At 40.5% G+C, this 27,548-nt stretch overlaps 2 protein-coding genes across 4 annotated transcripts in view; both read left to right on the top strand.

Moving 5' to 3' along the window:
- timeless (timeless circadian regulator) overlaps positions 1 to 21,358 on the top strand; it is a 73,895-nt gene extending 52,537 nt beyond the window's left edge. For 2 of the 3 annotated variants that reach the window (XM_016991216.2, XM_062970938.1), the window contains exons 14-30: positions 400 to 525; positions 1,194 to 1,345; positions 2,361 to 2,458; positions 3,326 to 3,449; positions 3,839 to 4,040; positions 4,713 to 4,861; positions 6,508 to 6,593; positions 7,584 to 7,707; positions 9,630 to 9,712; positions 10,443 to 10,585; positions 11,882 to 12,125; positions 13,238 to 13,306; positions 13,554 to 13,672; positions 16,127 to 16,235; positions 18,201 to 18,237; positions 18,821 to 18,909; positions 20,368 to 21,358. In XM_016991216.2, the coding sequence (XP_016846705.1) occupies positions 400 to 525; positions 1,194 to 1,345; positions 2,361 to 2,458; positions 3,326 to 3,449; positions 3,839 to 4,040; positions 4,713 to 4,861; positions 6,508 to 6,593; positions 7,584 to 7,707; positions 9,630 to 9,712; positions 10,443 to 10,585; positions 11,882 to 12,125; positions 13,238 to 13,306; positions 13,554 to 13,672; positions 16,127 to 16,235; positions 18,201 to 18,237; positions 18,821 to 18,909; positions 20,368 to 20,447 (2,034 nt within the window). In that variant the 3' untranslated portion in view covers positions 20,448 to 21,358. The remainder of the gene's footprint in view (positions 1 to 399; positions 526 to 1,193; positions 1,346 to 2,360; positions 2,459 to 3,325; positions 3,450 to 3,838; positions 4,041 to 4,712; positions 4,862 to 6,507; positions 6,594 to 7,583; positions 7,708 to 9,629; positions 9,713 to 10,442; positions 10,586 to 11,881; positions 12,126 to 13,237; positions 13,307 to 13,553; positions 13,673 to 16,126; positions 16,236 to 18,200; positions 18,238 to 18,820; positions 18,910 to 20,367) is intronic. The other variant, XM_062970940.1, reaches the window with a different exon arrangement.
- Positions 21,359 to 21,499: 141 nt separating this feature from the next.
- On the top strand, positions 21,500 to 27,173 carry apof (apolipoprotein F). Its single transcript, XM_062970941.1, has 2 exons — positions 21,500 to 22,013; positions 25,563 to 27,173. The coding sequence occupies exon 2, from the start codon at positions 25,584 to 25,586 to the stop codon at positions 26,667 to 26,669; it is 1,086 nt and encodes a 361-aa protein (XP_062827011.1). The 5' UTR covers positions 21,500 to 22,013; positions 25,563 to 25,583; the 3' UTR covers positions 26,670 to 27,173.
- Positions 27,174 to 27,548: the final 375 nt, after the last annotated feature.

Raw genomic sequence — 27,548 nt, 5'->3', positions numbered from 1 at the left:
AACTAGTACAGGCAATTGTACTTTTCACAATACTTTTATAGTCTGAGATTAGTAAGGTTGCTGGAGTGGAAACGGTAGAAGAACCTTGTACCTTTAATGATTTTGTAGAAGTTGGAGTTTCATCTGTTATTGCTTGTTGTCTGCCATTCAACACCTGTTGAAAATCCGTCTTCTATAGAGCCATTAAGGGTTCAGGAGTCCTCTCCAGTTTATACTCTGGTGAACCTAAAGACTGTTTACTTTGCAATGGATGCTCCTTCAAGCCTTGGGCTGCTTTGTCACCCCTCCCCAAATGACAGCACCTATGGATCAAATATTCTGTAGATGCTACGCTTATGTATCAACTTTCCCTTTTCCTCAAAAGCTGGCTCAAAAACACTGTGGCTTGTATTGCTGCAGAGCAAAAAGGTCAAGAGGAAGAAGCGCCAGACTCGACCTGCTGGTTCGGATGTGCAGATCCGTACTTCTGAAGAATTGGAGGAGATGTGGCCACGGCTGGTCGATCAAATCAGTAAATGTATAAAGGTAGGATAATGCTGTAGTGAAGGAAGGACTTTTGGGCTTGGCCCTGGAGGTAGAACAACATGGTCTGTTTTCTAGTTGTTTCAAAGTGGGGGAAGAATAGCTGTCTTGAGTGTGTCAGAGTTTTTGTCCTTTGTTGAATTCTCCAGCTTGCAAGATAATGGACCACAGGAACCTGGCCTTGCAGACCGCAGGTCTGTCTAGCTCACTACTGTCTAGGCTGACTAGAAAGGATTTTCCAAGAATTTAGAAGATTTTTTCACCTCTATCTGAAACTGGCAGGGGCTGAACTTATTCACTTCCACTGAGCTACAGTCTCTTCTCCCAAAATCCAGTTCTTGTGCTGCTATAAATAAATATCATCATCATTACCATCACTTTCATCTCAGAAGATTTGAAAAAAGGTTGTTGTATGGAATGCAAGCAAAAGAAAATAGTATGCAGGGGATAAATGGGGACAGTGAATTTATGGTGTTGCATTTTGGATTCCTTTAAAGTCGAGCGGTGGGGGCTTCTTTGCAAAGGGCATTTTATCTTTTTAATATGCACCTGTGATTACATGAACATTTGTAGAAAATGCCAGAAAACGTTTTTTACTTGCATTGAAATTTTCTCTAAAAACTTCTAACTGCCCACATAGAAATTCACAGAGCACTTCCTTTCTCTGCCAGAATTCTGAGCCTCTTCCAGAAGATGTTGTCCCTTTTGATGCTGCATCAGAAGTTCCACTGGAGGAGCAGCGAGCTGAAGCCATGGTGCGGATCCAAGACAGTCTCCTGGCTGGTCGAGGTCCCGAAGCACTTTCCCTCTTGCGCTCAGCACGGTAAGAATGCAGTTTCCGGGGGCATCACCATTTCAACATTTTGTGGATTAAAAATTGCTGGGTTATAAACTGCTTCTAGTATGCAGGATTCCTTCTAATGAATATCTAAAACTTTGGATTGGACTTGAATAAGGTAGAAATAAAATACTTTGTTTTTATAAATGCAAACAGTGCAACAGCTCAGATGGAAAACCCACTTAACTTGGTTTCTCTACATGTTCTGCTCTGATGGAATCTGGAGGGAGCTGTAGCCCGTCCTTGTGCACTCAAAATATTAAAATAAAGGGTCAGAATAAATTGGACATTTATATTTAAGAAGTTAAGTGATCTAAAATCTTAAACCCAAACATATTAGTTGTTAAAAGAAGGGCCATTTTAAAAGTATTTCAGATAGTTTTTACATGGCTTCTTGTGATTAAGTAGACCAGTACATGTATGCATAGTGTAAGGGAGGATAGCCATGATATGGTCCCCACATCTTAAGTCATAGCAAAGAGTGCTAGCTTTATACAGGCCTATTTCTTTGCTTCTGTTAGTCCACCACAATTGTGGGTTTGACTTTTATGGATTTGATCAGAAATGTTCTTTCTAGGCATTTCTAGGTCCTCCAGTGCAATTGTTACCAAGTTCCACCAGACGTTTACCATACAGTCAAGGTTAAGGAGTGATACCTAGAAAGAATCTATCAGGTTAAAGAATAGTGTTTTTATTTGTATTTTGTCATTTTTGCAGGAATCCCTTTTCCCCTAGCCCCAACAAATGTGGAGGGCTGACTGTTTATGTAATTTAACTTCTAAATTTATAAGGAAAATTGGAATGAATATATAAAAGGCAAGAGTAGTAATATTTGCTGGACACCTGCTATTGATCAGTGTTACACTTTTGTGCGTGTGTCCACATTATGCATATATTTTTCATTTTGCTTATATCACTCATTGCTTGATGATAGGTGAGAGGTAAAGGAGATACTACCTGTAAAGGAGCCAATTCTTTAATTTTCATTTTGTTTTCTAAGGGAGGTTTGGCCAGAAGGGGACATTTTTGGATCATCCTCACTTGATCCAGATGAAGAGACCGAGCTGCTAAAACAACTTTTTTTTGCCAATCTACCCCGTGAGTATCTTGCATCTGCCATGGAGTCACATGGACTAGAACCAGCCTTCATTCACATTAAAGCCACAAAGATGATGAGCAAGGCGGGTTCCTAGGCATCTGGCTATCTTGGGTGCTTTCCATAGACTGACAGAGAGAGACGATTTATTTTATTTAGTCTTTCAAGGATTTTGAAAAGCTGTTTTTTCCTAGCATATATATGTGTGTATATGTCTTTAAGTTGCCTGTTGACTCATGATGACTATGAATTTCACAGGGTTTTCTTAGGCAAGTAATAGTCAAAGGTGATTTTGTCATTTGCTTCCTCTAAACTGTATATAAAGTACTTGGAATTTGTTTGCAGACTCCCATTCAAATACATACCATGGCTAGCCCAGCTTAGTTCCCAAGATCAGATTGGATTTGCTTCTTTAGGTATTATAGTCAGTATAAAAACATTTCTAAATAAAAACTGTTTTGATAGAACTGGAATGAAAATATAAAATTCAATCTCCCTGTTTAAAAATAAAGTATAATAAATTATAAGAAAGCCTCTGAAAGTATACCTAATAACGAGAGGGTTGTCTGGGGAGAGAGATGGTTGATATTCTTTTCAAGTGAAACAGTTCCACAAATACAAGACTGACAAAAAGAAAAGTATTAATGGTGCTGATGCTGTTTTCAAGTTGGTGACCTTCCATGCATAGTCATTCTGGTCATCCTCTCCTTAAAAATGTGAGACATGTTAATCTTGAAATAATGGCACCCTACAAACCCTTCTTTGCTGCCCCCTTTTGCTCCTTCTAGACTGGTACAATGATAAGTGTTTCTGAATAGAACCAGGAACCATGTTGTTTACCTTTCCCTCCCCGCTTCCAATGTGTACAGGGCGAATGATACCAGAAGTAGAGGAATCGGAGGAGGCAGCTGAAGAAGAGGAGGTAGCCGAGGAGGAGTTGGCATCTGTACATGTCTCAGAAAAGGAATTCAGCTTTCTGGACTACATGAAGCGGTAAGCAGATTTCTTAGTAATAATAGTCTTCCTTTCTCCCAATAATCGGACAATACTAAGTTAAAAGCAATGGAGAAGTCAACAATTGAGAGGCATGAGAAAAACATCCCATCTCTCGTTTTTATCCTCTCATCTTCTATGGGCATGAGCTGTTTCAAATATCACAGAGTTCTGCTTCCTTTTGCCTACTCATTCTTTTACCCTTTCCCCTACCCCATCCCCAAGGGCTAAAACGTTTCTTAAAACAGACACACAGAATCTGAAACTGTTTTAGAAACTGTACTTGTGCTTTTGAAGAGATGCAGCATGCACACATACACTGGCTGTAAATACCTCTCCTTGCTTGTACACTAAACATGTCTTAATACCTACATCTCTGGGGAGGGTAGGTTTGCTAGCGCCCATGTGGTTAAGGCCTACATCCTGCTCTTGAAGAACTACCAGCAGAATAGCTCTCACACCAACCACTGTATCGTAAAGATGTTGCACCGCATTGCTTGTGACCTCAAGATGGAGGCCCTGCTCTTCCAGCTCTCCATCTTCTGCCTCTTCAATCGCCTCCTCAATGACCCAGCTGCTGGAGCTTACAAGGTGAGGAAACCTTGAGCTTGTCTCTCTCTATCTCTCTTGCTCTCTATTTAAAGGCAGAAGTTGCCATTCATTATGCGCTTGCTGCTTGGTGATGGTACCACTGTATTGCATTATATCTTGACCAAAATGTGTAATATCTGCAATACAATTTTGAAAAAAAAAAGTGTTTTCCTAAGTTGCCTAGGTTTCAGTACAGTGACAATGAATTTTGCCCTCTTTGTAACACAGGCAGAACCAAACATTAGTTGAATGTAAAACTAAAGGAAAAATCAGGTGTCCTCCATTTTTGCCTTAGTTTTCTTTTCAGCATTTGTATAGCCCATTGAGCAAAGATATGGGGCAAAATTTAGCCTCTGTCATGGTGCTGTTGCCTATCCCTGCTGTATAATTCCTGTCTGCTTCCTTGGAATCTCCCTTTGAAAAAAATCCAGAGAAAAATCCAGAAAAAGACAGTGCAGTACAAAACTCTCATATCTGTAGGACCAGTCCCTACAGTTTCATTTGCCCGTGTCTGCTAAAATATGCCCTCTCTAGGCATTTACTAAATCCTCTAGGAAATGGTTAAGAACGAACTTTATTTGATTTAGATTCTGTTCTTCTTAATGGGACTCAAAACAGCTTACTGGCTATCAGGAGAAGCTTATCTACTTTGACTCTTTCCCATCTCTCCAGGAGTTGGTGACCTTTGCTAAATACATTGTGGGCAAGTTTTTTGCACTGGCATCCACCAATAAGAAGGCCTACATGGAGCTGCTGTTCTGGAAAAACACTGCTGTGGTACGCGAGATGATAGAAGGCTATTCCTCACTGCAAGATGGAAGGTGAGTTAGAAGCATTCCTCAGTTACTTATTTTCTGGAAGGCCATTTTTTAAAAAAGAAATGAGTCATGGAAACTGATCAAGGGCCAAGGTTCTGTTCCCTTTTGCAATCGAATTCTTGTCTAGTTGTATTTTCCCACTTGTTTTTAGTAAACAGGCCTCTAGATTCATATTTTTACATACTTTTAAATTAACTTTCTCCCAACATGGGACCCAATTCATCATAAAATAAAGTTAAAACAAGATAGAGCTAAAACATGTTGACAAAAAGTTAAACTTTTTGTTGTATAAAAATCATCCTTACTTTAAAAAAAGACACACACACACACACCACTGTTAATCATCAAATACCTGCTTGAATAAAAAGAGCAGGGAGCAATCCAGCCTCCCATGGGGAAAATATTCACAGTCTTAAGAACAATCACCTAGAACAGTGGTTCTCAACCTGTGGGTCCCCGGGTGTTTTTGCCTACAACTCCCAAAAATTCCAGACAGTTTACCAGCAGCTGGAATTTCTGGAAGTTGAAGGCCAAAACATCTGGAGATCCACAGGTTAAGAACACTGACATAGAAGGTCATCTTCTGTTTCTTCACCAAACATATTTGAGAAGGGTGGGTCATTCTGAAGGGTTCATCTGAACTGTGTAGAATTAATGCAGTTTAACACTACTTCAACTGTCTTGGCTCAATGCTGTGGAATCCTGGGAGGCTCCAACATTCTGGATAGTGACATTGTAAAACTCCAACTCCTATGATTCCCTAGCATTGAGCCATGGGAGCTAAAATTGTGTGAATCTGCATTAATTCTACAATGTAGATGCACTCTTAGAGAAATCCCATTCACAGCAATTTCATATAACGAATACAACCTGTTGGTTAGTCACTAATAGAACAAACCTGTTCAATCACTGTGTTAACTTTAACCAGACCTGAGAACAGAATCTAGGCAATGGTTTTTCATATAGCCTAAACTCAAGACATGAAGGACTTTATAGGCAAGACCTAGTACAAAATGACTGGTTGCCAGTGAAGTTGTTTCAGCAAAGTTTCTTGTAATTGATCTTAGTGGGACCCTGGCTGCTAAATACTAGACTCCTTGAAGTATTAACAAACATAGAGGCATGGTGCAACAATTGGACTTAAACAAGACTTAAACATTCCCCTCCAATGTTCTGTGACAAAGAATTTTTAAAGAAAGCATCTTTACATCAGGCCATGCATTAAAGACCTCAGATTTTAAAAAGTGCTATAAAAGAACCTTCTCCATTATCAGTTTTAAAAATGCAGAATTTGTTTCCAAAAAGTACCAAATTCAAAAAAAATGAAACACGAGTTATGAGTGGCAGCATATTGTTGGCTAGGAGTAGAATATTATGTACAGATCAAAATTTTCAGAATATATAAAATCACTTAGGTACAGAGCTTGGAAAATTGCTTTTTACAGCAATACCATCAGCATTTTTTTCAATTCCTGTAAAATATGTTCAGTTGATTTGGTACCTTTTGGAAACAAGCTCCACAAATAGATTTCTATTTACAGAACATTTCCATCTGTCTATACCCTCCTAGTCCCACCCCAAAAAAGCTTTTTGAATGTGGGCAGTGTTTATTAAGCACTTCTCAGTGCATAATGTCTCATCCCAAACAGCTCCGACTCTTGCAAGGCTTCAAGGTGGACTGAGGAGGAAGACGAGGAGTTGCGGGAACTCTATTACAAGTACAAGGAAGTGGAAGGTATCTGCTCACTTTGCAATGCATGGAGAGGGCACTGCTCAAAACACAGAGTGGGGGACAAGCAAAGAGTATAAGAACCAGACTTGCTATAGGAACCTCCATTGTATCTCTTGGCTGGACATAATTTTTATTTTAAAACTCCCAACCCAAATTTGGAATCATATGATGAGAAGGGTTGGAGATCCTTTTTCCTCTTTCAGAGGGAGTAAAAATGAATGTCAATGGCAGCACCACAAAAAATTTGTAGAACCAAATTCATAGAACCCTCCATAGTTCTGTTTATAGAGATTAAGAGAGACAAGGAAGACCAGGGACAAGAGAGGACAATTTACATTTTTAAATTATGATGCAGAATATGGTATTCATCTTGGTGATTTTAACCTGATAGAACTGTTTCTATTTAGGCAAAATACCCTTTTTTATCTAGTTCACAGAAATATAGATGTATTTCTGAAACCCGCCTCAAGCCATGAGAGGCTGGTAAGAAATAAAATAATAATAATTAAAATTATTAGTATTGATCCTTTTTACTCACTGGTCAGTGTAAAGCAGGAGTGAGCCATTGTGCTCTTTCTTTAGATGCTTTTGGCATGCAACTCTCAGCATCCCTCGCGGGGATAGCTAACATTGAAGGATTATGGGACTTGCAGTCCAGAAGAAAGCTCTGGAAGTCTACAATCATCTGTGTCAATTCAAAAGTGAGATACTAGGCTTTTAAAAATGATGGAGTGGGGGTTGAATTTGGTTCAATAACACTGTTTGAAAGTAATGGTGGCTACTGGGTCAGAAAATTTTAAAGTCTGGCAAGTCTGCTATCAGAGAGGAAAGCTTTTATAGTAGCTGATTCTTTTTTATTATACAAATGACTGGTATAAGCTGGAACTTGGGTAAAGGGGCCTTTTTTGGCTCTTAAAATAGGCTGGAGAGCTCCTCCTAGCCTAGTCCTTATGCTTATATCACATCTCTCCCCACTGTTATCCCCAATACCAGGTGAAGACATCCTTAACAACATTTTGGCTCACCTGAACAATCGCAGCCGGACCCGTAAACAGGTGGCTAAGCAGCTGGTGCGCTTGGGGCTGGCCAACAGTATGCGAGACTTCCCTCAGGAGAGGTAAGGTGGATACACAGCCTCTTCTTTCTGGTGATGATGCTATTGGTTGGTCTCACAACCCTGCGAACTCAGCTGTGTCCTTTGGCTGTGGCTGGAGAGAAGGGTTGGCTGCCTGACAAGTCATGTCTTTCACAAAAGCAAAAGGCAAGTGTGGCATGTCTCTTCTGTTCTTCTGTGTAGCTAGCATTCTTTGCTGAGTATTTAATTCAGAATGCAGTTGTTCTTCACACTACATTGATTTTTAAAGCAAAGTGTGATTGCAGCAAATTATTTGGTAGCATGCAGAAGCTACCTATTTAGTGAGGACTTCAGAAACTTGAGTGGGTAGTTTTGTGTCATGCTTCCCTGTTACTTTTTTAATTCAGCAAAACAGGAATGACGCTTGTACCAAAAGGTATACCAAGGCTGGGGATCAGCAGTCTTCTAAATGCTGAATGGCATCTCCAAGCATTCTTCATCATTAGCTGTGCTGAACAAGGTTAACAGCAACTGTAGTCCAGGGACCTCTTGACAGTTGACTGATCCCCACCCTTGCTATATACCAAATATATATACCACCCCCTTGGATCCTATGCAAGGAGGAAATGGAATATAAAAAATAAATAGTTAAGATGCCAGAACAGCAGTGAATATAAGCATACATACTCAATTGTTCTAATCAAATTAAGATATCAAATATTGTGTTTAATAGAAAAATCTTTTAAAATAGGAAATGTAAATTAAATGTGTTAATCGAGCAAGCAAAAGACACGGCAAACAATGATAAAATAACAAACACCAACATGTTAAATGTAATTTACATGGGGTGTTTTATATACATATTTTTGTCTCATGGACAAAACTCTTCTTCTATGAAAGTGACAGTAAACCAACTATTCTATCACATGACAGAATAAAATACTTTTTCACATGAATGTAAATTCAAGAAATTTCACATATGGAGTCTTCTATCTGTCTTTTGAAATATCCTCACCATTCTATACTTTTAATATGTAGAACAGCCATTGGGCTGTTTTGGGGCTGAAATATCATGAATTGAGTCATTCAAAATATTCTTGGTTAAGCTAAATGAGGACCCCACCTTCCAACTTGTGATTTCACACTGAAAATTATAGATTAGTTTTATTATAAAAAATAGTCAGGTATTTGTGATGTTTAGTTTTTCCCCCAGCATGGGATTTGAATGCATTTTGTGCAAAACTCTTGGTAACACAAATCAGAAATAGCTCTCACACACTTGTAACTAACTAGCATGGAATTTGTTGATCCTATTTCTATCTTTACTTTAAAATTTTTGTGTTTGAAATGCAGCTAATTGAAAACCTATTTAGAAAATGTTCCATTCAATTGGATTATATTTGAGTAAATGTGTAAAAAAAGAACTTTCAAGTTTACATTTTATTAAGTCTGTATAGATTTTGTTTAATGTATCTTTAGCTATGTATAAAAGTTATACTCTCAGTAAATGCAGTTTTCTCCTGAAAAGTCACTGTATTTTCCGACATCTGTGAAGCTTGTATAATAAACATACACATTTGTTTTATGTACACATAGACAGACAAGAGGAAAATGTTTTTTTTTTTTCAGGCATTGCCACTTAACTTAAGTAGTATAGGACAACATCAGGCATTCTGTCTTCGGATACCCAATATTTTCACACACGTCTGTAGTGCTTTTTCACATGTTTTAAAAAAGTTTAAAGAACTGAAAGGTAAAGGAAGTCTTGTACTATGGAATTGTACAGAAATGTCTACAGTTCTGTCTCCCTCCCTTTGTGATTCATTCACATAGCATTCTTCAGAGTCTTGTCCTTTTCTCTGTGCCGTAACTCCCCTTCTGCCATGCCCTCTGTGGAGAAATCCTGGGATGTGAAAGGAGGTGGGCATCCTATAATTACTGGTGTGCTGCACTTTCTTCAACAGGAAGGGGACACGGATTGTGCTCTGGACAGAGGATCAGGAGCTGGAGCTTCGACGACTTTTTGAGGAATACCAGAACGCAGATGGTGAGATTGTGCAACCAGAGAGTCTTTCTAAGTTTGCAACCAGATAATGATACAAAGTTGCCCTTCCGACTGGCTAACTGAAAAACGGGTGGGCTGTGATTGAAGTGCCAAAACTATTATCTTGGAGCTGCCTTTGTAAGCCTCATTTACATTATGTTTGCTTCTGTGTGGGGAATATTTCCTACAAACCTCCCAGAAGTATGGTGTGACAGATAAGACCAGGGTCATCCTCCTTGCCTTGGTCAGGTAAAGCTACAGGAAGATTGAGAAGTCGAGAGGCTTAAGAGGGATGAAGAAAGTGAAAGGAAAGGGAGAAAAGTTAGATGGGGTTTGGACCAGCTGGGAGGGGGAAGTTAGTTGCCTTGTGAGCTGCAAGAAGTCGTCAAAATATCATGTGATTCAAAATGTACCTGAGGGAATTCTGAAGTTAAATCATCCTAGCAATGTTATGTGTTTGGAAGACAACTTTTTATACAATTTTTGTTCCTTTTCAGTGTTAACCCACTGCCTGATTTTTTTTTTTTGGTAAAAGGGATCTAGAAAGATTGTATCTAGAAAGATTGTGGAGGGATGCATGTATTTTTGACACAACAGATTAGGGAAGAAGTAAGCTGAATTCCTTTTACTAGTTTATCATCCTACTTGGCTTTTCTCTGCTATGTCCTGCTAATCCCTTCCTCCCTTCTTGACTCAATATTACCTTTACTTCTTTCTCTTTCCTATTTTGAAGATATCCTGGCCAATGTAATGAGGCACATCACTGCAAAACGTTCCAAGGCCCGCATTATTGAGAAACTGCTCAGCATGGGGCTGGTGTCTGATCGTAAGGAACTGTACAAGAAGCGCCAGCGGAAGTCTGGATCTTGTGGCACGGTATGATACCCATCCTCAGTTTTGTCTGTTTATTCCATGGTATGTACATGTTCATGTGTACAAATGTATATTGCATGTAAGATAATACAAATACACACTGGAATTTAAGGCAGTTGGGCTGATGCCTGCAAGATTTTTTTTGAAGAACAGGGAAGGAGAAAACAGTTGACCAGATTCCCCTTAAGTGCCCTTTCACCAGCATGAGTCCCCTTTCTCTGCTCTCTTGCTAACCAAACACTAGCATTTTGAGTCATATTATGACACTTTCTTTTTCTTGCTGAATAGACTTTCATTCTTTTGCTTTATAGATACTATAATTGAGCCTTTTTCCTGTTGTTGCTTGAAGCAAGGGGTGGACCTTTGGCATTTTGGTAATATGTTTTAGTCTGTAAGTCACATACGTCCAACCCACCATGGCCACAACAAGGGAATGTGTGAAGGATAGGCCAGAACATCTGAATGACTGAAGGCATCCCACTCTTGGACCTGGGATGTTTGTGGAACTGGCAAGTGGCAAAAGGGGATGAGCTCATAGGTTTCAGCCTTTTTTCCTGTCTGTGACTCTTCTCCTATGAGACAAAGTACACTGTCTAAACCAGGGGTCCTCAAACTTTTTAAGTGGAGGGCCGATTCACAGTCCCTCAGACTGTTAGGGGGCCAGACTATGATGAAATAGTCTAAAAATAAGATTGTTGTTGTTGTGTGCCTTCAAGTTATTTCAGACTTAGGTCAACCCTAAGTCTAAAGTTTATGACAGAGGCCAGGTCAATAACCTTGGAGGGCCTTAGTTTGGGGACCCCTGATCTAGACGATCTCATAAGATCATAGGTAAGCAAAGAGACCTCCAAAGACCATCTAGATAGTCTCATAAGGCCATAGGTAAGGAAAGGGACCCTCAAAGGCCATCTAGAAGGTCTCATAGGACCATAGATAAGGAAAGTGACCTCCAAAAGCCATCTAGATGGTCTCATAAGGCCGTAGCTAAGCAAAAAGACCTCCAAAGACCGGGTAGACTTAGGTCAACCCTAAGTCTAAAGTTTAGGACAGGGGCCAGGTAAATGACCTTGGAGGGCCGCATCTGGCCCCCGGGCCTTAGTTTGGGGACCCCTGGTCTAAACTGATGATGCAGAACTGTTGGGATTTGATAGTAGTGAGACCATTGAATCTGATCCAAGCTGAGCTTTTTGGAATGTGATGAGATTTCTCTGTAGAGTTTGTTTAAGTTGCTGAGGGAGGGAGGTATTGAGTTTGTGTCTATTGCTGCTCTGTCATGGTATCAATCAATCTTTCTTTCAGAAGAAAGGTGCATTCTCCAAGGACTTTAGAGCACTAGACTTGGATGAGGTTGATGAAGGAGAAGAAGAGGAAGAAGAAGAAGATGAAGATGATAATTTGGATAGTGAGGATGACGAAGAACCAACCCAGAACGATGGCAACAATAGCACTGGCAACAGGTCCCAAGATAAACAGACTAACAAGAAATGGGGGTCTGCATCAGATAGAGGCATCAATACACTTGTACGGAGTCTGAGGCAGGAAGGTGAGAAAGTGCTGGCAGAAAAGAGTACCGGCATGTATTGTCTGCATTCTCTGCAGCACCATTTATTGCAGGGATACCTCCAGATGTCCTGGACTACAACTCCCTTTATCCCTTATGACTAACTGCTGGTGGGGTTAATGGGGCTTGTAGTCCAAAATATCTTAAGGGTACTGTTGACATATGCCTGTGAAGTCTTCAGGTGGTGGTTTTCAAACTTCCTAATTTCAGGAAATTTCTTCCCTGCCCACTAGTCTGAAGAGCTTCATCCAAATGCCTGCTGCAGAACCTGCAGGGTGAGGCAACTGCTGGCCAGATCTTCTAGGACATTGATGTGAAGCCGCATGTCTTTTCATGAGCTTTTGAATGCTCCTGCACCACTTTTCTGGGGCTGTACGCTGCAGTGGGAAATGGGTAGTGGCAGGTAATTCCTGAAGGAATCAAGACTTGCGCAGAATGCTGTTTACAAATATAAATATTACTCCAGTTTGGAGAATCAGTGTTCAGGACCGTCCTTGCTGATGACAAATTGAACTGTTACACGGAACACATATCCCTGTGTGTATGTTCCTGTTTCTCCTTTATCCAACTCCTTTTCTTGGCCTAAGCATTAATGAAATGAAGCATAAAACAATAGATGGCAAATAACATGATTTTTTAAAATTCATCTCTGCGTAAACATTCCATGCAAATAGAAAACAAGTGAATTAGCACATTCTGTACAAATACTAAACCAGTGCGTTAGCAAGATACTCTAGATCAGCTCTTTACTTCGTATGCTGCAGTGTAAGGAGTAATGTTTACAAATGCTCTGCCCTGCCATCTCTGTTCTGAATGGTTCAGTCTATTTTTCTATACCAGTGGTTCTCAACCTGTAGGTCCCCAGATGTTTTGGCCGTCAACTCCCAGAAATCCTAGCAGTTGATAAACTGGCTGGGATTTCTGGGAATTGTAGGCCAAAACACCTGGGGACCCACAGGTTGAGAACCACTGTTCTAATCTTTCTCCATATGGAGAACCAGATCAAGCTGTTATATCTATCCCCTCCCCATCATTGAATCAATAATATTGAGAGAAGGGGCCATTCACGTCCCCTCCCACTTTTGTCCCCATAGGTTTGTCAGGTCCCCTCTTATGGATCCAGAGTTGCCTGAACCGAACAGCTGCTGATCGAGAAGAAGATGGTGAGTACAGTGAAACCTGAGCCTGGTGTTGCGGGTTCTTAAGAGGAAGAGTTGTGACCTCATGCCAATCCTGTTGGCTTAGTTGGGGTACCATTAAATGCCACTAGGGAGGGGTTTTGCACTGGGTCCTAGTTGCCCTCCTCAAGCAAGAGCAGTGTACCTTCCAGAGCTATGTAGACATGAATATTTTCCTTGTCTCCCTAGAACAATTAGCAGGACTTAAATTGATAGCATTGCTTTTCACCAGGATGCACCCAGCCTGTGCCTTTGGTGCCACTATCTGAAGAAAATGAGGATGCCATGGAACACAAAAACTTCCAGAAGCTTCTACGGAAAATGGGGTTGCGAGCACCAGCCAATGAGCAGGTAACTCTTTCTTTTAGGAGGCAATTAGAAACTAGGATGTGTGTAACAAGACTTTTTACAAGGATATATTTTGTACATGCTGGGTGAAATTTCATCTCATTTAAATCTGGGTTGCTTTAAAAAAAACACACACACAATTAAATCCGAGGACAAGACACATACATATGCTGCTTCACCCTATTGCAGTCACTGCCTCTAGGAAGGGGAGGGCGAAGCAGGCAAGGTAAGCAGATAGATGGAAGAAAGGAAGTTCTTTTGAAGGAGAAGACACCTGGAATTTCAATTCTCCTTTATAGCAAGATGCCCACTCCTTAGATCCTTTGTTTCATATAATCATAGAAATGATAATGGATGTATTAGAACAGGAATGAGTTTCTTTACTTCCACTGCAGCATTGAGGTTCGTGGGCAGTAATTGGTTTCTGTATGTGCTGCTCACAGTTATGTTTTAGTCAATAAGCCAGCCCACAAAATCTGGTTTGACTTGCCCATGGGTAAGTTTACATACTGTACCTTAACTCTTTTCAAAAAAGGAACCATTCCCTTCTCTGAGTAGAGTGGCGAAAGACAAGAGCTTTATCGGTTCCAGAAGAACATAAAAGAAACACTGACTTCTTCTACTGTCTCTGCTGTTGTGTCACTCCTGGTAATTTTGAATGCCTGGGAAGGGAATAGGCAGTGGCCAGGGTTGGTTGGCTCCTTGCAACAATGGATACTTTCTCCTTTCTGTAGAATTTATTGTGAAGTATATCGGGAGAATTATGGGTAAATTCTGCTGAAAGACTGTGCTGAGCCTTTAGCTGTTCCCTCCTGCTGCTTGCATTGAGACTGGGTTTGTAGGGGTTATTTTTCATTTAGGAAATATTTGTGTTTAGCTTCATGGTCAAAGTGACCTAAAAGATTTGAGAATGAAGTCATGATTTATGTGTCAGCAAACATCAGTAATTATGTGCTGTCTGGATTTTTCTGCACAGTCTTACTCAGGAAAAATCTCTGGTTCAATCCTTTTATTATTTTCCGCCCAGCTGTATATTCTTTGAGATCTTGAAAGAAAGTGTTATTTGTGGACTGAAATAACACTGTACAATTGCATGTTGGAATTCGGAGGGATGTGTGTGTGTTTTAATCCAGCTGTTACTTCCAGCTAAAGCAAACCCATTGAATCAATTGAGCATACTTTGATGTTAATATAGCAAGCTCATCCATTTAATAGGTCTGCTTTACTTGGGATTCATAGCTGAATCCCCTTCTCTCTGTCCCTCACCCCCACATATATGCATATGCCGTACATTGTGTGTGGTGTGTGTGTGTGTGTGTGTGTGTGTGTGTGTGTATGTATGTATGTGCTAACTCCCATCCTCCAGGGAGACAGGCTTCTAGGGAAACACAAACAGGCAATTGTCACTTTAGTTGATCAGTGCTCATTTATTCAGAAATATAGAAGCATGAGCTCATGGGTGGCTTTTGCAAGGGGCATTGAGAAGGGAGTGCCATACACTTTTATATCCATAGTTTGTGAGGAAAGTTTTTGTGTTGGCTGCTGTAACTGCATCTATGTGGGTCAATATATTTTTAGGAGACATAAGCCAGTTAAAAGCTGTATGCGCACATTCTGCCTAAAGATGCAGTTACTTTTACATTATGTGATTGGCATTATCTCCATTTGAAAATATGTGGCCATGTTTTCAAACTCCATTTTAAGTCTTTTTCCCATATGGATCTATTCAAAGGGGATTATCTATCCTTACATTCTGGGCAAAATAAACCATAGCTGTTCATTCATTTCAGACCTTGATTCTTAGATATGGTGGAAAATGATTGCCTCTTTCTGGAGAAATCATTCTAGAATTTGTGTTCTGTTAGGAGCCATTCTGTTTGCACTTTGTAATCTTGTATCTTATAAGGGTCATATAAGGAAGTTATTATTGTATTGCTTTGTTTTGTGTGTTGATTCATTGAAGACATTGAAGTTTTATCATTGCATTTGTCATTTTTGTTAAGGTTTTATCTCATGTCTTTTCTAATAGAGCTATGCCTGTGTGTGCCTTTTAAACACTGGGCTATTGCTTTCATGTGTGGTAGGCCTCCCTAGCTGGCACAGCTGCTTTTAAGAGATGGGGAGTTTGTTTTCAAAATGTACCAAATCCAAAAAAAAAAAAAAGGAAAGGAAAAGTGAGCTATAAGTGGCAACACACTGCTGGCTAGGAGCAGAATATTATGTACAGATGACAACTATGAAAAATGTATCAAATCACTTTAGTAAAGGGCTTGGAAAAATGTTTTTAAAGCAAAAGAAATTATATAATTAGCACATTTTTTCCGTTCTTGTTCAAATTGATTTGGTACCTCTGGAAAACAAGTTCCACAAGCAAACTATGTTCTCTTGTGACCATCATTCTGTGTAACCAGGAGCTAGCAGCCTTTGTTTATTTCCTTGTCTTTCTGCCTTGTTCAGGAGTCTTTCTGGCGCATTCCATCCAAACTCAGCCCAGAGCAATTGCAGCGAATAGCTGCTTCCATTTCCCTACAAGAGGTGGAGAGAGAGACCCAAGAACAGCTGGCAGGTGAGGTGTGCACAGAAAAACAGAGAGCAAAGACAAGCACTTGGCTGGTACTAACTGAAACACTTGTTGGCTGAAACAGTTCTTCCTATTAAATTGCACAAATGCCGATAGTCATAACAAGGTCACTGATAAAGATTTGTTTCAAATGTATGCTTATGTTACATTATTGTATTGCTGAATCTTTCTTCTGAGCATTTGTGAACAATTTGAGATGTCTCAGGAGATGTCTTGCTCCATTGTTGATGCACTGTATTGATGCTCTCCGGAATACCTTCTCTCTTTCTGTAGTTATGCATCTAAAGTAGAGACTATTTGATATATTTGCTTTTTCAAATTCCAAATATGAATCCCCAAATTCAGCCATGATTGCAAAATCTGGCCCAAAATAACTTCCTCAGACTGTTGACTAATCAGTTTCACAATCTGGTTTTTCAGTTCCGTTTGACATTATTTGCTCTTTCTCAAATGTTTATACAGCGGTTTTGTTAAAGTATGGTCTTTTGCTCAGTTTCGTTTCTTAATTTTTTTGGAATTGATTACTGCTTTTCTGATAAGCCATGTGTTGGCTTTTCCCAGTCTGTGACCCACAAGGTGGTTAAAATCACAGCTCCCAATGCCACCTATCCTGCCAGGATGACCAATGTCCATTATGTTGGGGATGATAGAAATTGTAGCCTGGCACATCTGGAATAGGAAGACTAAGTTAAAATTTCTTGTTTAAGGGAAAGGTGTGTTTTGCCTTTCCTCTTGTTTGTGGAATAATTAGGGATGCACAAACTTAAACCTGGTCTCATTGCTCCATTAGCAAGCTATGATGATAATGTACCATATATAAGCCAACCCGAATAAAAGCCGAGGCAACTAATTTTACCACAAAAAGCTGGGAAAACGTATTGACTCGAGTACATGGCGAGGGTGGGAAATGCAGCAGCTACTGGTAAATTTCAAAAATAAAAATAGATATCTGTAAAATTACATTAATTGAGATATCAGTAGATGAAATGCTTTTTGCATATTTCCATAAAACTTTAATTTAAGATAATAACACATTAATAAGATGAGACTGTCCAACTCTGATTGCCTATATACTCAAATATAAGCCAAGGGGGGCTTTTTCACCCCTAAAGAGGGCTGAAAAACCTCGCTTATACTCAAGTATATACAGTATATTCAACATGTTTTTTTAAAGAATAGACACAGTCTACTGTGACTTTTCACCTACTTGGTAAATATCCCGTTTTGCCCCTTGCCTGGGAGAGTCCTCTAGCAAGGCTGCAGAGCATGAATATTTGGAGAACTGGTTTCTGGATCAAAGATTTGGAAATCAATGCCCATATTCTAAACCATATTCTAAACCATCAAACAATAATGTGTGTTTATCCCCTTATGGGGAAAAATAAAAGTCAGCACAAGACAACACAACATCTTGTCCAGTTTTTGAGATAAAAGACATTTAAGATACTGGGATATTGTTCATATCATATTATCAAGAGTAAAATTTATTTTCAAAAAGCCTAGACATTATATGGGAAATTGGGAGAAGTATTTGAATTAGTGTAAAATGATCCAGAATATATTAGAGTGAAATAGACTCTCCTTCTCCTGAGGTTTTTAATCAAAGGCTGGATGGCCATCTGTCAGGAGGACTTGTGTGGTGTCTTCCTGCCTGTCAGAAGAGGGTTGGACTAAGTTACTTTTAGGTTTATTATTCTGAAATATTTTGTCTAAACAAATCGGGGATAGAATTAAGGTTCCCCAGAAAGTAAATGTCTTCTGAAGGGTTCCAAAAATGAAAAAGTTTAGGCACTAAATTAACACTGTTATTCTCTTCCTTGGAGATCTTTGCACCTGAAATGGTGTGATTTTGTGTATGCAGGAAATAGGTAACTTCACCAGGAAATTACCTTAGCCCTGTATAGAAGAGGCTTGACCTTTCTTCAGCTCACACACACTTTCTCTCCTCAGTTTCAGAGGAAGATCATCTTGATACAGAGGAGCCAAGGTACTTGATTACAGATAAGTGAGAAATGTATGAAAAAGGGAGGCGGTGGGTGAGGGCAAAAGAAGCAATCTGCATTCAGGAAGAGAAGACAAGGTCTGAAACCTAGCAGTTAGTCCTAACTAAAGTCGATTCATTACATTAACTGAGTTAACATTTAGGCAAATCCCATTAATTCAATAGATATATTTAAGTTGAAACTAATAGTAAATTGCAGGCCAACAATGAATACAGCAGACCTGTTTCAAGTTCCATTTTGGGAGAAAGTGGTTGCTGTACCGTCCCCTTCCACTTTTATCATGCATTTTTTTTCTTTCCTGATTGTTTTTTCTCAATTTTTTAAGAACACAAAATGGAACAGCCCAGCTGTCATCATAAGTCAAGAGGGCTTAAAGGCACACAGCAACATGCATGACATCCAGAATCACATTTTACTTTAATTTATTGAGTAAATACACAAATCTTTTACAAAATTCACAACATCATAGCTGCATTCTCCAAGTTAGAATGTAAGGCTTTGTTTGCATGCCCGGGCTTTGGTTCTCAGAAAGGATAAAGATATCTCACTTCTGTGTATTTCTTGCAGGGAGGAACCCATCCAGTGCCCTCAGGGCCCCAAGCGGAGCCGTTTATTGAGTGACAGTGAGGAAGAGGGGGAAGAATCACACCACCCAGGTATAACCCAAATTTCGAGTACAGTCACTTCCATCACTGCTGTCCCATGAATCACTCACTACATTTGCATAGTTCATGAAATGCTTCTTCCATGCATCTCTAGTGCCTCATTAGATCTCAAGACAGTAATTTCTAGATTTGGTACTACAACACACAATTGTACTTTAAGGAATGGCTAATGTGTGATTGATAAAGTGAAATTATTTCAAAGGATTCATTGAGCCTAGAGCATCCAGCCATGGACAGAGAAAGTTACTCATTCTTTATGCTTGGCTGGCCCTGTTCTCTTCCTTTTATCATCTCCTGGGGGTGGGAGCTCGTCCTGCCATTTCTCCCTGTCAGATGTAGTTTTATCCCTCCATCCCATTACTACATCATTTATACTTTATTAAAACCAAACAAGAAGACAATAGCTTTCTTATTCCAAAAATAATGAAGTGCTGCTACTGGTGAAAGGAAGCAGTAGGCAAGTAGAATAACCAATCATATACAGTAAAAAGAATAAGGAGCAAATAAGGAATAAGGAGAAGAGGAAAATGCAAAGCTCTAATTGGAGTCCTCAATCATTTCTACTATTGAGAACATAGCAGATTCCCCACTTCCCACCAGAGAAGCTTGCCGTTGCCCTTTGTGTGAGTAGCTGTTCTGATCCTCCTTCTAATCAGGAATCAAGAATTATGCAGAAATCAAGGAAGCAATTTTCCACTAAGAGTGGTTAATTTTATCCCTGTATTAATACCATTAAAAAGAGTTTTTCCAGGCGTAAAAATGACATTTGCCTTGGCTTATCAGAACTTCAGGAATTATGCCTCCATAGGGAAGAAAAGTGTAGCTCTTATATACCCGTATATACTCGAGTATCAGCCAACTCGAATATAAGCCGAGGCACCTAATTTTACCACAAAAAACAGGGAAAACTTATTGACTCAAGTATAAGACGAGGGTGGGAAATACAGTAGCTACTGGTAAATTTGAAAAATAAACATAAAAATCGATACCAATAAAATTACATTCATTGAGACATCAGTAGGTTAAATGTTTTTGAATATTTACACAAAACTGTAATTTAAGGTAAGACTGTCCAATGCTGGTTACCTATATACTCGAGTATAAGCTGATCCAAATATAAGCCGACCATGACCCTCACTTGAGTATAAGCGCGGGGGGGGGGGGGGGGGGGCTGAAAAACTCAGCTTATAATCAAGTATATACAGCAAGAATGAAGCAGTTCAAAGTTGTCCACCCCATTTCATATTCTGTCCCCGTTGTCCTTGTATGTTGTGCAAACCCAGCCAATACTGCATTTTGAAATAATATTTTAATCTTTGTACTTGTAAAATTTCAATGGATGGCCGTTACTCAACCCAAGATGAAGGGCAGGGATACAGAGAGCTTATGTTCCCACTGCTCTGCATGGGGAAAGTTATACATATCCTAAACCTGGCTTTGACTCTGCAGGTTCCTGTGATGAAGATGAACTCCGCCCATCAGGCAAGCGGAAGCGCCTGCGAATTGAGGAAGAAGATGAGGAAGACTGAAAAACTGGAGCTTCCCTCTCTTTCTGGAGCAGGAAGGCTAGTTGCCCCTTTGTCGAGCACCATGGATGCAACTATTATTCAGCTTCAGCAGTGGAAACAATCAAAATCATCATATTTCCTGTACACAGTACTTCCCTTTGGGCAAAGGGATTACAGAGGTGGACTGTCTAAATGTGAAAAAAGAAGCATGTGATCGGCTGAGATGGAGCACAGGACGAAGAGGGCCCTATTGCTATTCTTCATTACAATATGTTTAGGATGAGGGAAGACATCTCTTTTGAAACCGTTCCTGTGTTTGCATCCTGTGATGCTTGCTCCCCAAAATGACATTTCTGAATTTGTCCATCCTGAGTGGATGAAAGCCACGCTCAAGACAGCAGAGCCAGTCATCCTAGCTATTCATGGCTAGTTTTGGGCACCTGCTCCACCTCACCTTTTTCCTGGAATCTAGTTGAGACTTCATGGACCTGTTCCCTTTGCTTAGTCACAGATTGCCTTAAAATACTGGCAAACGTTCTTGTTTTGGCCTCTGTTGTCTTGGAGTTGCAGCTGCACTTGGAAGTTCCCGTTTTCATTTCATGTCAGCTGTTAAGAACAACGTGGCAACCGGAGGGGGGGCAGGGGGTATGGATTTAAAAACTACAGCTACATAGGACGAAGCCACCTTTTGCGCCAGGTGATTCCTCCTCAAGTGGATACCAATTACTTCAGCAGTTTCTTCTTGTTGCCTTTATTGTGTTATTGGCCTTCTTGTTCTGGCTGTTCCAGATGGAGGCAACGCCTGAGACCTTTACATGGATTGTCCCCACTTGACTGTTCAGGACTCTAACCCATGTTGGCAAGGTCCCATGTAACATTTCCATGTCTCTGTGTGTATGGTCTACTTTTGATAATTAAAACAAAAACAGGTTCCTCTGCCTTGTCTTATATCCCGCACAGCTGCTTCGAACTGCAAAAGGTAAGGGGTAAAAACATGGTAATGGGTGATATTGCTGACCTTTTCCTTTTTTACATTGATAATTAGATAGAAGCAGGGTGATCATAATAACTAAATATTTTCAGTGTCCCATGTATTTGACCTATATTCCAACTTGAACTTTGGGTCAAGAGTAAGGACACTGTACTCCAGAGGTTTTAGATTTTGGGTTCACAGACCATGGAGTAGCTGCTTCCTCCTCTCTACATAGTGTCTCCTGAATGCTTCTTTTCCAAACCTTTTGCCTTGTTGCTGAGGATTTGCAAGTGGCCACTCATGGACATAATGGGTGAGGAGAAGTGTTCCAGATCTTTGGTCCACAAGCTGCCCCTGGGACATATTCTTGGGAATTCCTAGTGCTAAATCAAATGGGGAAGCCAGTACAAAGAACATGGAACTAGTAGGAAGAGCCAACATTTGGGCCCCTTGCAAAGGGAGGAAATGTGCCAGAATTTGTAAGTGAAACTGTGTTCCAATTGGTTCTGCTGATAAGAGCATCCAGCTGGAATATGTACATAAGCACTGACTTGCAGCAGCTCTCAATTTGCATTGTGAAGTTTTACACACTTGGATCTCTTCTTTCCAAGCAGGTAAGGTGATCCTTCTCTGGCCAGGGAGTGAGTGGCTGATGAGAGACATACCTTCTGGAGGAGTGTATCTCAAGCTATCTGAGGAGGATTTCCTCCATGTATCTGGGACTGCACCATATTTGGGCCTATTGGATATAGCTTTTCCTTTCTTTCCTAGAAAGCTCACAACCACTCAAAGTAGTTCTGTCATGTATGTTAAGATACTGTCAACTTATGGTGACCCCATTAAATTTTTGCAGTATTCTTAGGCAAGGAATTCTCAGGTCGTTTTGTCAGTTCCTTTCAAAAGAAAATATTTTTGAGGATTTCATTCTGAAGAAGTAATATATAAAACACTAGGCTGCTCCCTCTACTACACTGGGGAATCAAAATCTGGAAATAGCATAGAGTACTAATAAGTATGTGCTCACTTACTAGATTGGTTTTTCTTGTATCAATGAGAACCCCACTAGCATTCTCCCCAGTTTTGATTCCACCTTATCTATAAGGACTAGGCCAGACAACGTTCATACACCTCAATGGGCCAAGTTAATATATTCACTTATAGCGAAGGTGCCACCCTAATTGTATAGCTTGGGTTTTTTAAATACATAGTTCACATGTCATTGATCAGACCTCTGGCTGTTTCCCATGCAGTTATATAACTCCACATCCAAGAAATCATGAGATTCCATACCCAGCTGTTTAATTCCTCTTCAGAAGCCGGCTTAAATTAGGCTTTAGTTAAACTTGCTTTTTTTCATGAGCGACAGGGTCAGAAGCATTCCACCACAGCTTAAGCTTCTTGCTTTTGGTGAATCTTCTCTGTGTGCTTGTATTTAACTTTTTTTTCAAACTAGTCCAGACAGCTCCATGTAGCACTATGACCTCCAGTACATCCAACCTTTGGACCACAACTATCGATCGGTGTCAGTATCCCTTCATTCCGTTGCCCTTTTAGTTCTGATCTGGGGGTTTATACTCCCTTTGGGTTTATTTTTCCGGCAGACAGAGAGGAAAACTATTTCACTTCCCTCCAACCCCTTATCCTTCCCTTTTCAAAGCATGATGCATGAGATATATATATATATTCTTTCTCCAGAGAAAACAGTGAAATAGCTTTACTAAAGAAAGTGCTTGAAAGAGGAAAGAGTCAGACTGGGAGAAAAGGCTTCATCTATCCTAATGGTATGAAGCTATTAAGCTGACGCCTGTTGGAAGGCCATGTCCTGCCAACTCCTGTGGCCTTAAACAATAAACTATAGATAACTCTAGAAAGTACTCTGGGGACTTATACCATATATCAACAATATATCTTCAATATAGCAGTGGGAAAGATTAACTTCCTAGAAAGAGTTATATTCCATTCAGTCAATAAAGTAAGAGGGGTCCTGATTAGAACATGAAATGCACTGCAGGATATTCTCTTGGTTGGATTAAAACATATTGTACATTACAAATGCTGTTCATTCTCACTGTTTTGGCCTCTGCCAGGCTGGTTCCACAGATAACTTAAAACTAGCAGCTGTGCCAAATACTCTAGCACCCTCTTCACATTCATATAGGTCATTTCAGCCCCTCTGTTTAGAAATTGGCAACAGAACCCCAATATTACCATTTATTTAGGTAACTTCCCAATATGAAAGAGAAGGGAGAGGGAAAGAAAAATTTTCACCAGAAGTCCTATAGCCCTGTGTTAGAGTACATCAGGTGCAAAGGAAAACTAGGTCCAAATGCCTGAATTCAAATATGCTCCTACCTCTGCCACACACAAATGTTAAGACAGAGAGACTACCCATATATCACAAATGGCCACAGAGGCAATAGTGAGCTCCTTTGTGGAAGATACTGTTCCTATTTGGATAATATAATCCTATACATGTATGCTTGGTCGTGTAGTGGTTTGCGTGTTGGGCTAGACACGGAGATCAGGATTCGAATCCCCATTTGACTAGCAGGGAGACCTACAGGGTTACTTTGGGAAGGTCATACTGTCTCAGCCTCACAGGCAATGGCAAGCCCTCTCTAACAACTACTGCAAGGAAAGTCCTATGATAGTTTAACTTTATGGACACCATAAGTCGGAAATAAATTTAAGGCACACAAAAACCACACTTACATAAATTGTACACTAGCTAGGGTGATTGGAACCCCCAAAGCCACCTATACAGATGTGTCTAAAACTGCTTTTGAACATGCAAACTCTGCTTTAGCAACCTGTATCAAACCTTCACTGATACCTCACAGACACTAAAAACAAGCTTTGGGTTGTGTCAAACCTGGTTCGATCTGCTGACACCACAATGGCTAAATGAACGCTTCTGGCAGCTTCCAGGCAAGTCTATCAGCCATGGGGCAGACATTTTGCAGACTGAAACAAACAGGACATTCACCTACAGTTTTATGTACAGAAGCCTACTGTACCTTGCTGCATTACGGGCTCTGTTGTTCACTGTTGCCCCTGAGGACAGCATGCTAAGCATGTATTTCTACACTGAAATTAATTTAGTTTGACTCTACTTTAACTGCTATGATTCAGCACTGGAATTCTGAGATTTGTAGTCTGCTGTGATACTAGCACTCTTTGGCAGAGAAAGCTACAGACTTTGTAAAATCACAACTCCGATTGTTTCATAGTATTGAGCCATGGCAGTTAAAGTTATATAAAGCTGCATTAACTCTACAGTGTAGACACCCTAGTTTTGAAGTTACAGGGCTAGCTACACCAGATACTCCTCCACTCTATGGTGCAGTGGTTCCCAACCTTTTTTTGACCAGGGACCACTTTGACCGGGGACCACTTTGTCCAGGGACCACTCTCGAACCTTAGTACCAAAAGGGGCGAGGCTGGTCAGGAGTGGAAATAAAACAAAGAAGAAGGAGGTTCGCTCACCGGATTTTTGTTTTTATGGATCACTGCTGAGCCACGGCCCATAGGTTAGGAACCACTGCTATAGTGGGAAATAGCATGAAGATTCAAAGGGAAGGATTGAAACCGGAAGTTGGAAAAATATTGAATCACCTCTACTATCTGTCTGTGTGCTGTATATCTAATAATGGCATTTAATGTTTGTCATGTATGTGTGCATTGTGATCCGCCCTGAGTCCCCTTCAAGGGCGGAATATAACTATTGTAAATAAATAAAATAAAATAAAATAAATTGGGGAGTACCATGGTGACATCACATATTTTGCCTGAGGGAATTGTCTCTGTCTCATAATAGGTTTGCTTCCAGTCACCAGTAGTTGGTCTTTAGTTTGGGGGTAAGATGGAGTTATATGGCTAGAATGACAAACAGCCATAGACAGACCTAATCTTCATGAAGCTGTCTAATCCAGGGTTTCTCAATCTGGATTAGCTGGAACTCTGAGACCTGGATATCATTTCAATTGTTTCTCCAGGGTGAAAAGGCTGAGTAAAGTTGATTTAGCTTAAATATAGATGTTATAACTTTGTGCCATTTAAATGGCTACTGAGAGATAAGTATTTCATAGAAGGATAACTATGCACATATTTTAGAAGACTTCAAAGTTGGATTTAGATTCATTAATATCTTTCCATTTCAACAGGGCTGAATTAAACAATTTAACATGTACTCACCACTGCCCATGACCTTCTTAGCTTTCTTTGGCTTCCTGCTGCACCCAGAATCGGAAGGTCACTTGATGTCCCCAAGAGAGAATGATGCTGAAACCCACCCGTTGACCTCTGGCTCAATCAAGGGCCCACTTCATGTCTTCTTCAGATCTATGTCTTCCAAATCTCTACAGTTCCAGTTGCAGAAAAAGGGTGTTTCCTGCCAAGACTTGATGCCCGAGGCTATGGGAAATTTTGCCAATGTGCCGTGGAAGTCCCAGACCCTCATTCGAGCTTCACTGGCACTTGCTTTGCAAGCTGCAGGCTGCAACTGGCATGCAGAAATTTTGGTCCATCGACTCTACAAAGATCTGGGACAGGAAGACACAGATGCCCTCCTGTTTGCCATGGCAGATGCTCTGGGTACAGCTAACCACGCTGAGAAGAGTAGTAGTAGCACTGCTGCCTTGCAGTTCAATTTGGACCAGCTGGCACCCACCAAATCTAGGCGCTGCAGAGGTCTAATGCAAGTTAATGATGCTCTTCTGCATGGCCAGGGGCACAGCATCCACAGAGGGTTTCTGGCTGCTGCGGTAGCTTGTCACCACCTGGGTGACTCTTGTGCTGGGGTGTCCGTCAATGGAACAAGTTCCTTCCAAGTGGTGGAACGAAATGGCAGCTACCACCTGCCACATCCTGGCGCCAAATCCTGGCTCCATCAGTGCCACAGGCTTGCAAGAGTACAGCGCTCCACTCCAGATGACTGTGCTAGTGAAAGAGAACAACGGGTCCATGCAGTCATGGAGTGGTTACCTGGTGTCAGTACCTTCTACAACTTTGGGACAAGCATTTACTATGCAACCCAAGACTGCACAGACCTGGCCAAGGACCGGGCGCTGGACGGTGCCATAGACCTGGGCTATGACACCTTGGTAGCTATGACAGGTGGAGCAGGTGGGGGCATTGCGTTTGGGGTTTCTGCAGCACTCAAACCAGGGATGAAAGCAGGGGTGCGTTATCTGATAGACTATTTCAACCAGCAGAAAGAGGAGGCTTACACTGTCCCCACTAATTACACTGGCCCAGTTATCATCATGTAGTTATTATTCATTACCATTGAGTACTTCTATAGCAGAATGTTTGCAGCCCAATTCCCACACTCTCACAGCCCACATGGCCACTGGCTTTGGGATACTGGGAACTGTAATCCAAAAAATTAAATTCTTCAATTTCTGCTCTGTATACCTTTGATTGGTCTCCTCCAGATGCATGTTTTCTGCTCCTAATGCCATATCCTAATTGTGTTCAAAACCTCAGGTTTTATGTAATCCAGTAATATCTGGCAGAGCCCGCAAACTGTCTGTATGCTCATTGCAGCAGAAATCCAGCCTTCGCTGCCTGTGCTGAAGAGCAGGTGGAAATTGCATTAAAAGTGACTGTGTTGTGCTAATTTTGCCTATGATTGGGGAAGGCTTTTTTCATTGCTCTGCCTTCCTTCTCTGCTCACATGCCACCAAGATAACAGAATGATGTGAACAGTAGTGTCTTGGGTACAGTTACGCAGATAATCCTGGGAAATAAAACTGCATCTTAAAGAGTAATAATTTTTGTCATAACAGTTCCTGTTATTCTTGTCTTAACGTTGTTGTTACAAATTTCAAAGTCTACCAGCTCCTACTGATTGGAGTTTTGGATCATCCATTATTTGAGCTCTATCCAAGAATCTAGGCATCTGTGAACTATCTGGTGTTTTCCAAGAAGGCTTTGTGACAGCAATTTCATTCAGATGTTTAGTACATTCATTTGGGAATTAGTGCCAAAGCACCTATAATTACTGGAATGATAGTTTTCTTTATGAATCTATTTACTATTCACATCCTGCCTGTCTGCAAATACTGGGACTCCAAGGTGGCTTACAAAAACAAGAAAAAAATGCAGCTAAATGCAGAGACCTAAGCAAACAGATACAAATTTTGTTG

Source organism: Anolis carolinensis, chromosome 2, assembly GCF_035594765.1.
Source record: "Anolis carolinensis isolate JA03-04 chromosome 2, rAnoCar3.1.pri, whole genome shotgun sequence".
Lineage (NCBI taxonomy): Eukaryota > Metazoa > Chordata > Lepidosauria > Squamata > Dactyloidae > Anolis > Anolis carolinensis.
The sequence above is the reverse complement of the archived record's forward strand: the minus strand, read 5'-3'. Positions and strand labels throughout refer to the sequence as shown.

Excerpts from the sequence above, each read along its gene's own strand:
- apof (XM_062970941.1), top strand. The coding sequence starts at position 25,584 with ATGTACTCACCACTGCCCATGACCTTCTTAGCTTTCTTTGGCTTCCTG.